This window comes from Zosterops lateralis (genome assembly GCF_965231275.1).
Source record: "Zosterops lateralis genome assembly, chromosome: 19".
NCBI classification, from domain to species: domain Eukaryota; kingdom Metazoa; phylum Chordata; class Aves; order Passeriformes; family Zosteropidae; genus Zosterops; species Zosterops lateralis.
The window spans coordinates 4,663,494-4,672,854 of NC_139779.1; the positions used below are offsets into that span (position 1 = coordinate 4,663,494).

The 9,361-nt window shown below is 64.0% G+C and overlaps 2 protein-coding genes across 2 annotated transcripts; both read left to right on the forward strand.

Moving 5' to 3' along the window:
• The first annotated feature begins 647 nt into the window (after positions 1-647).
• ALDOC (aldolase, fructose-bisphosphate C) lies at positions 648-4,432 on the forward strand. Its single transcript, XM_083875516.1, has 9 exons — positions 648-740; positions 1,646-1,768; positions 1,853-2,064; positions 2,157-2,211; positions 2,316-2,476; positions 2,973-3,056; positions 3,140-3,314; positions 3,394-3,593; positions 3,935-4,432. The coding sequence occupies exons 2-9, from the start codon at positions 1,657-1,659 to the stop codon at positions 4,028-4,030; spliced, it is 1,095 nt and encodes a 364-aa protein (XP_083731642.1). The 5' UTR covers positions 648-740; positions 1,646-1,656; the 3' UTR covers positions 4,031-4,432.
• Positions 4,433-4,646: 214 nt separating this feature from the next.
• On the forward strand, positions 4,647-8,798 carry PIGS (phosphatidylinositol glycan anchor biosynthesis class S; the record flags this gene model as incomplete). The annotated part of the gene is made up of 13 exons (XM_083875308.1): positions 4,647-4,655; positions 4,898-4,967; positions 5,068-5,207; positions 5,281-5,392; positions 5,828-5,917; positions 6,049-6,140; positions 6,254-6,452; positions 6,723-6,865; positions 6,958-7,072; positions 7,243-7,388; positions 7,493-7,593; positions 7,917-8,127; positions 8,225-8,798. 13 exons carry the CDS (start codon positions 4,647-4,649, stop codon positions 8,498-8,500), a joined length of 1,704 nt encoding a protein of 567 aa, XP_083731434.1. The 3' UTR covers positions 8,501-8,798.
• Positions 8,799-9,361: the final 563 nt, after the last annotated feature.

Genomic DNA, 9,361 nt, shown 5'->3' on the forward strand with positions numbered 1-9,361 from the left:
CCACCCTGCCCTGGAGGGTCTGGGGCTCAGTGCTGGGCACAGAGGTGGCCCAGATGGGGTATCCTGCACAGTAACAGTGACACCAGCCTGGGGGTGGGACAAGGGGGTGCCTGGACCAGAGGTGATGAAGGAAAAAATCTCTATTTTTAGATAATAATGGAAATAGGGGGGCACAGCCTGGGGGTGGCACGGAGGGATCACTGTCCATAGCTGGCAGTGGCAATAGGGGGATACAGCAGGGTCCCCAGCAGCAGCAGGGGGGTGTCAGACGTTCCTGCCCATAACCAAGCAGGGGTGGCGGGACATAGGGGTCTCCAGCAGCAAGTGCAGATTGCACACTGGATTGCCTGGGAAGCACGGGGGGAGCCTTCCCATGACTAGGGGTGACTCAGCTATGTCCCTGGGCGGGGACAGGGGGGGCACAGAGGGGCCCCCATCACCACCAAGACGTTGCAAAGCGATGATACACTGGGGTCCCCAGGCTGGGATTGTCACCTTAGGGTCCCCAGGAGCGGGGGGGGTGTTGCCGGCAGGGGGGCACGACCCGAGCGGGGGGGGGGGGGGTGTGTGGCCGCCCGGGGACCGCGGGCGGTGGCGGGGGCGGGCCGGGGCGGGGCGGGGGGCCGGTCCTGCCCGGTGCCGCCCCGCCGGTCACGTAGCTCTGCGGCACCGCAGCCACATTTACCGCGGGGCCGGAGCGCGCAGCCCGCAGTCTGTGCTCGTCGCCGCCGCCCTACACGGTACGGGGGGTCGGGGAGAGCCGGGGGGCCGGGGGGAGATGCCGGGGGGTCCCGGCGGAGGGAGCCGGCAGCCCCGCCGAGCATCCCGGGGGTCTCCGTGCGGCATCCCGAGGGTTGGTCCGCGCTGGGGGGCTCCAGGGTGGAGAGATCCCCGGGCATGGGGGTACTGGGGGCTTGGGGGACCCAGGATACTCCTCCTGCGCTGGAGGAGCTCGAGTTTTACGGTGCCGGCCGGGGCATGGAGCGCTCCGGCTCCCGGGGGCATCACCGGCCCCGCCACGGCGCCAGCCCGGGATATCGCCATCCTTGGGGTACCCCACACTTTGGGTACCTCCATCCGCGGGTTGTGCCGCCCTGGGGCGGCTCCGTCCCCCATTCCCGGGCTGTTTCCGTCCCCCCCCCGGTATCCCCATCCCGTGTTATCGTCATCGCCCGCGTAATCTCCCCGCGGGTTATTCCCGGCTGTGGAGTGTCTCCGTCTGCGGGGTACCCCAAAGCCCGGTAACTCCCGACTCAGGTAGTACCTCCCCGGGGTTTCTCTTCTCTCTCTTCCTGCAGTATTTCCGCCCCTCGGTACCCCCATCCCCGGGCTGTTCCCATTCCTCGCGGGATGTTCCCATCCCCAGGGCACCCCCATCCCGGTCCCCCCGTGTCCTGCGCGGGTCCCCGCGGAGCTGCGCGCCCTCAAGATGGCTGGGCTGGGGGCGGGCTGGCTGGCAGGCAGCAAAATGGCTGGGAGCCGCCCGGCATCCTCCACGATCCCTGCCACGAGGCTTACACAACGTGCCCTGGCCGCTGGGGTCGGTCCGGCAGCCCCGGGGGGTCCGCGCTCCCCGGGGAAGGGGCTACGTGTGGTTTCGGGGTGTCGCCCCGGTGTGCGTGACTCAGTCCCCGTCCGCTCGCAGCCACCGCCAGCATGACGCACCAACACCCCGCGCTGACGGCCGAGCAGAAGAAGGAGCTGTCGGACATCGCGCTGAGGATCGTGGCCCCGGGGAAGGGCATCCTGGCAGCCGATGAGTCCGTAGGTCAGTTTAGGGGGGGTAAATCTGCCCCGCCGCCCCTTTTCCCCACGCCGGATGGAGGCTGATGAGGGTGCTGGCTGCCTGCAGGGAGCATGGCCAAGCGCCTCAACCAGATCGGGGTGGAAAACACGGAGGAGAACCGCCGGCTGTACCGCCAGATCCTCTTCAGCGCCGACAGCAGGGTGAAGAAATGCATCGGGGGCGTCATCTTCTTCCACGAGACCATGTACCAGAAGGCTGATGACGGCACCCCCTTCGTCCAGATGATCAAGGACAAGGGCATCGTTGTGGGCATCAAGGTGTGGGGACTGTCCTGGTGGGTTTGTGGGGTGCTGAGGGTGCTTTGGAGGGTGCTGGTGAGGCTCAGCACTGCCTTCTTCTCATTCCACAGGTGGACAAGGGTGTTGTGCCTCTGGCTGGGACCGATGGCGAGACCACCACACAGGGTAGGTGTAGCAGGGGCTGTGGGGGTTTGGGTCTGCAGGGTTTGGGTCTGCAGGGTTTGGGGCCATGGGGTTTGTGGCTGTGGGGCTGACATGCTGCCCCACAGGTCTGGATGGGCTGTGGGAGCGCTGTGCCCAGTACAAGAAGGATGGGGCAGACTTTGCCAAGTGGCGCTGCGTGCTGAAGATCAGCGAGCACACTCCCTCTGCACTTGCCATCATGGAGAATGCCAACGTCCTGGCCCGCTATGCCAGCATCTGCCAGCAGGTACGTCCTGCTGCCATCACCCCACAGGGTGGGCAGTCACCTGTAGGATGAGTATTGACTTGTGTGGGCAGGTATTGCCCCATGGGGGTGGGCACAGATCTGTGAGGCTCAGCACTGCGCCTGTGCAGTGATGATGATCCCTGAGGATCATCCCCAGGGCTGGACATGACCCCTGTGTTGGGTAACACCTCACGTGGGTGGACATGGGGCACTGCCCTGTGGCATGGGCATCACCCACAGGGGTCAGGTGTCAATCCGTGGGGCCAGGGGTTGCTACATGCACCTCACAAACATGGATATTACTCCATAGGGCTGAGAATTGACCCTCCCAGTTTGGGCATCCCCCCTTGGGGCTGGGCATAACTGCCAAGGGGGGCATTGAGCCTCGGGGTTGAGCATCACTCCGCAGGTCTGGGCATTGTCCCATGTAGCCAGGGGGCTGAGGGATGCCCAGGGACATCACTGTGATGGCATCTGTCTGTCCTGCTGTTTGCAGAACGGCATTGTGCCCATCGTGGAGCCAGAGATCCTGCCTGATGGTGACCACGATCTCAAGCGGTGCCAGTACGTGACGGAGAAGGTGAGTTGGTGTGGTGACAGCAGGGCAGGCACCATGCTGTATCATGCCATGCCAGGGGACTCCACGCTGCCTGTCCTCCCCAGGTGCTGGCAGCTGTCTACAAGGCACTGAGCGACCACCACATCTACCTGGAGGGGACCCTGCTGAAGCCCAACATGGTGACCCCTGGGCACTCCTGCCCCACCAAGTACAGCCCTGAGGAGATCGCCATGGCCACTGTCACCGCTCTGCGCCGCACCGTGCCCCCAGCTGTGCCAGGTACTGCCCTTGGCCTGTGGCAGACACCAGGACAGCCATACCCTGTGTCTCCTCCGTGCCATAACCCCGCTCTCCACAGGCGTCACCTTCCTGTCTGGGGGTCAGAGTGAGGAGGAGGCTTCCATCAACCTCAACGCCATCAACACGTGCCCGCTGGTGCGGCCATGGGCCCTCACCTTCTCCTACGGGCGGGCGCTGCAGGCGTCGGCGCTCAGCGCCTGGCGTGGCCAGAGGGACAACGCCGACGCTGCCACCGAGGAGTTTGTCAAGCGTGCAGAGGTGATGGGGGTGGCCCTCCTGGGAGGGGACACCCATGGCTGTGTGCCCTCCCACAGGTGGGAGGAGGGGTGGCTGAGGACCATGAGAGAAAACACCAAGGGCTGTGCCCCTATGGACAAGGGATGCCATGGTCCCCATGGAAGGGACACAGTGCTGTCTCTGTGCAGGGACAGTGAGAGCTGTGTTCCCATAGGGGAATAAGGGGTGTCAAGGGCCACATGCCTGGGCTCTGCTCCCCAGCTGTCCCCATGAGCTGGGGGATGCTGAAATCTGTGTCCCCAGTGACTTGGGGACCTTGAGTGACACCCAGAGTGACCACTGACCTTTCCTTCCCCCCGCAGGTGAACGGGCTGGCAGCGCTGGGCAAGTACGAGGGCAGCGGGGACGACTCGGGGGCCGCCGGGCAGTCCCTCTACGTGGCCAACCACGCGTACTGAGCCCCGGCCGGGCACCCCACCGGCCCCGGCCCCCGCCCCGGCCCCCTCCCCGCCACCGCTCACACCCCGCTTCCACCCCAGCCGCCCAGGGGAGCCGCCACGCGGGGAGGGGAAGGGGGGAGCGCCCCGCGGGATGTCCGCAGATGGAATGAGGGCTCCGGCTCAGCCGGGCCCTGTGGGGAAGAGCCACCCGGGTGCGGTGCCCCTTTGGCCGGGGGCTCCGGCCGGGCCGTGAGGGGAGGAGGGCAGGCCGCGTGGGGGGCAGGAGGGGAGGCCTGGGCGTGCCCCTGCCCTGCCGTAGCTTTGCAGTCCTGGTCGCTGCCGCCGCCCTTGGGGCGCCTGTGTTGTGTTCGCCGTGTGCACCCCGTGTACCAAATAGCCTAACAACGAATAAATGGTAGAGACAGCGCTGTGCCGCCTCTTTCCTCGCCGCGGGGCACCCGGCAGCTCATGGCCCTTCCCCCGCTCCCCGCTCCGTCCCCTCCGCCGCTCCGGGCATCACCGGCAGCGTGTTGTGATCGCTTATGCAATGAGATGTGCTGGGTCTCACCCCGCCCGCACACATTGTGAGGATCTATGAGCTTGGCAGGGGGTGGGTGGGATCCCCCTAAGGGCGATGGGGCGGGTGAGGAGCTCCTGTCCCCCTTTCCATGTCCTGGTCCCGGTACTCGGACACTCCCCCGGTGCCCCCCGCGGTGACGCTACATGTCCCTCCGCGGCACTCGTAGCGGGCAAAGCCCGCCTCCTCACGGCCGGTACACCTACTGATTGGCTCCGCTGCCCGCCCGTCTGTGCCACCGTGTGGCGCACGCCGCGCCCATTGGCTGCCTTAGGTATTGTGAGCCCTGATTGGCTGGGCTGGCGCAGGCACGGCCTCACCGGCAGGGCCAGGAAGTGAAGATGGTGGCGGCGGCGGCGATGGCGGCGGACGAGGCAGGTACTGGCGGGCTCGGATGCTCGGTGCTTGTTCGCTGTTTCCCGGCTTACCGACCCCGGTCTCCGGGGCGCCGAGCCGGTGCTGAGCGCTGTCCCCGCAGAGCGGGCGCGGGGCCGGCGCGCCGCCCTGTCCTTCGCGACCATCGCCGTGGTGCTGGGACTCCCGCTGTGGTGGAAAACCACCGAGACGTACCGAGCTGCCCTGCCCTACTCGGACATCGACGGGCTTGCCCAGCAGCCGGTGAGCACTGGGCGGGCCCGGGGGCGGCGGGTCTGGGGGCTCGGGAGCCCGGGCTGACGCTGCCCCCGTGCAGGTTCAGCTGGTGGTGCCCATGGCCGTGGTGTTCGGCCCGGGGTCGGTGCCCGGGGACCTGCCGAGGCCGCTGCCCTTCAGAGACGTGCAGGAGATGGAGATCTCCGTGAACTGTGAGAGACCCCCTTGTCTGTCCCTGCCCCGTCCGCTCCTCATGGGTGGCCTCGTCCTTTCCTAGGGGTCCCAACCTGCCTGTGACTTCTCTCTCCAAGCCCCATTCACCGGCATCATCCTGCCCTGAGCTGGCAGTGCAGGGAGCAGGGGGTGGGACAGCGAGGTCCCAGGGTACTGCAGGGAAGGGACCAGCTCCATAGCCTGAGGATGGGGACGATGGAGTCCTCGGAGAGTGGGGTGTGTCTCGCTGGTGTGGGGCTGTCTTACTGCCAGTCTGGACCAGTGATGCTACATCCCATAGTGGTTCTCTGCACTGGCACCCAAAGCACCTCATTCCGTGTGTCCCCCTGGGGTTGTCCCTTATCCCTTTGAGCACCAGGCTCCTGTGAAGGGCATGAGATCAGCAGGTGCACTCAGGTTTTCTGCCCCTGCAGTGAGAACCAGTGTCACATCCCGCTATGAGATGCGCTATCGCAGCACCACGGGTCAGGAGGAGGCAGCACTGGCTGCGGCGACTGCACGAGGTATTGGAGCAGGGAATTGCTGGGGAGCTCCTTTCCCTGAGGCTGGCTGAGCAGAGAACACACCTTGTCTCAGACTGAGACAGGGATTGGAGTGAAATTCCCAACTCTGCCAGTGTTTCCATCTTCCCCAGAGGCTGACGCTGCTCTGCACCCGCTGCAGGACACCACCTTGGGCTCTCTGACTGTGTATGTGGTCCCTGAAACCTCCTCTCTCCTGCCTCAGGTAGGGAGCAGCACCCTGTGGCTCCAACCTCTGTGTGCTTCCCGCCTGGGAGGTGGATGTGTCACAGGTGGCTGTCACAGGTGGCACTGTGTGACACCCCGTGCCATCCCCAGGGCATCAATGTGTACGTGGGGAAGCACCGCAGCGCCCTGGTTCGGGCTGTGGGGAGCCTGGCTGCCCTGCAGGCCCGGCTGCGGGAGGTGACACAGGTGATGTCCTTCACGGCCGCCTCCATCGCCGCCGCCCTCTCGGACCGTGTGCCCGACGGCCGCCTCAGCCCCGATGCGCGGCGGGACCTGAAATCCAGCCTGGGTATGGATGTGCCCTCCAGACCTGTTCCCTGGCCTCGGGAAAGCCTCTGGCTCCTGGGGAACATTCCATTCCTGCTCTGACTGTAGCATCCCTGGATGTCTTCTGGGCTAACAGACCCCTTTGCCTGTAGCAGTTGTTCTGGCCTGGGATTGTGGTTGTTCTGTTGGTGTCACCCCGCAATGGGGTGGGCCAGGGAGGAGGGGACCGGCCCTGCTGCTCTTGGGAGCTCTGTCATGGCCTTGGTGGGTCACAGGCTGTGGGTCCTTGCAGGGTATGAGATCACCTTCAGCCTGCTGAACCCTGACCCCAAGTCCCACACCGTGGACTGGGACATTGAGGGGGCTGTGAACCGCTATGTGAAGCCTGTCCTGGACAAACTGAGCTTGGTGGCCAACTTCTCTGTGGACTCACAGGTGAGGGCTGGGAGAGATGGTGGGGAAAGCCCTGCCCTGAGCTCCTTGGGATGTGCTTCTCTGCCAGCAACGTGTCCCTTGTGTGCCTGCAGATCCTGTACTATGCCGTCCTAGGAGTGACACCACGTTATGACAAGGAGTCCTCCAGCTTCCTCCTGAGTGCTCACAGCCTCCCACACGTCATCAATCCTGTGGAGGCCCGGCTGGGTGAGCACCCTGCCCGTGGCTCACTGGGATCTGTCTCATGGCACCGTGGCTCCCTTTCCCCTCAGCCCATGTGAGAGCTGCTGGGGTGGCTGTGAAGGAGGAGCTGGGCTGTGGGCTGCTCTTGCTGTCCCTGCCAGCCACAAGAGTTCTGTGACTCTGTCCTACTGCAGGCTCTAGTGCTGCCTCACTCTACCCCGTGCTGAACTTCCTGCTGTATGTGCCAGAGCGCTCCCACTCCCCCCTGTACATCCAGGACAAGGATGGAGCCCCAGTGAGCACCAATGCCTTCCACAGCCCTCGCTGGGGTGGCATCATGGTATGGGAACCATGAGGGCAGTGCTGGGACAAGGTGGTGGCTCCCTGTTCCCAGTTGGTGGCCCTGAGGCCCTGGCTATGCCTCACTGACATGTTCTCCTGCAGGTTTACAACGTTGAAGCCCCTGCTTCCCCCCAAGCCTCCTTCCCTCTGCATGTGGATGTGGACATGGCACGAGTGATGGAGGTTTTCCTGGCCCAGCTCCGGTGAGGATCTGCTCTTCCCTCCCCAGGCCTCTGTAGACATCAGTGGGAGTGAACAGTTTGTTCACTCTTCCCTCCGTGGCCTCTGGGAGGCTGAGGGTGGCTCTTTATGACCTTCGAGGTGCTGGCTACTGGCCATCACTGCTCTGTGGCCAGGGATGCTGGCACATCACCCATCTCCTCAGGTAGGAGGCTTGGCTTGTTGTGCCACACATCCAGGAGGCAATTAGGCAGGACTGGGACTAAACAAACAGGGAAGAAAATCAGGGAGCTCATGGGAATGCAGGCTTGTGATGTTGAGCTGGGACCATCCCTTCTACTCCCAGGTTACTCTTTGGGCTGTCTCGGGAAGAGGTGCCCCCTGAGTTCCTGCTGGAAGGCCCAGGGAATGAGGGGCTGGCTGACTGGGAGCTGGACCACCTGCTGTGGGCCCACACTGTGGAGAACATTGCCACTGTGTCCACCACTCTGACCTCGCTGGCCCAGCTCCTGGACAAGATTGGGAACATTGTCATCAAGGATGATGTTGCCTCTGAGGTAGGGCTGGGGCACCCTGAGGTGGGGACCAGAGAGGGCTGAGTGTCCCTGTTGCCCTCCCTGGCCAGGACTGACCCTTGGTGTTGTTCCCACACAGGTGTACAGGGCAGTGGCCTCAGTCCAGAGCGCTGTGACCAAGCTGTCCCTGGGCCACCTGCACGCAGCTTTCCAGGCCAGCAAGGAGGCTGTCACCTCCTCAGAGAGGGCTTTCTTTGACCCATCTCTCCTCCACCTCCTCTACTTCCCTGACGACCAGAAGTTTGCCATCTACATCCCACTCTTCCTGCCCATGGCAGTCCCAATTCTCCTATCCCTGGCCAAGATTGTCCGGGAGACCAGGATGCGTAAGAAGGAGCCCACCAAGATGGACTGAGCGAGGCCTGGGGCTGTCCCCACCTTGTGGGGTGGTGCTGTCACAGACTCATGGCCCAGAAAGGGCCAGACCTGGCTGCTTGGCTTGGGTGTGCCAGGGCCAGGATGCAGGAGTGGGAACAGAGGCTGCTTTGGGAAGTGGGAAGGGGTCTCAATTTGGGTGCTGGGCCCTCCTGTACCCACAGAGGCAGAGAGGGGAGGGAGGGTGCTTTCTTTGTGCACCCCCAGCCTGGTGCTGTATTCAGAAGAAGCTGCTGTGTAAATAAAGAACCCCCTGTTCTGTGAGGGGCTGATGTGGGGCTGTGTGAACCTCCTTTAGCTTTCTGTGGGTTACCTATTACCCTGCCCAGCTTTCCTGCCCCCACTCCATTGCGTTATTATTTTTATTTATATTTTTATTATTTATCTTTATTATTTTTATTTATTATTTTAATCTATCTTGTATTTAGCCAAAAATACTTAGCTGGGGAGGGAAGGAAAATTCCTGGAGGGCAGTTCCCGGGGTCTATCCCATCCGTGGTTGCAGAGCCCCGGGGACAGCCCAGCTTAGCGGGGTCCAGCTCCTCCATTGTGTGTCGGTCTGAGGGCGCTTGGGGCGGGTGTCCCTGTGTCCTGGGCCAGGTGTGGGGTCTGTCCCCACCTCACCTGCGCTCATTGAGGGGCTGGACCCCATGGCGGAGGGGGGATACCCCAGTCTCCTCCAGCAAAAAGGGTTTGCCCTGAGCCCCTGGCAGCAGCACGGGGGGGGGAGCCGCTTTCCTCCCTTGCCCTGGTTCCTCCCCTCCCCGCGGAGCCGGGCGGCGCTGCCGGGCGGGGCGGGCCGGGGGCGGTGATGGCGATGCCCCTCCCGGTGCGGCGGCGC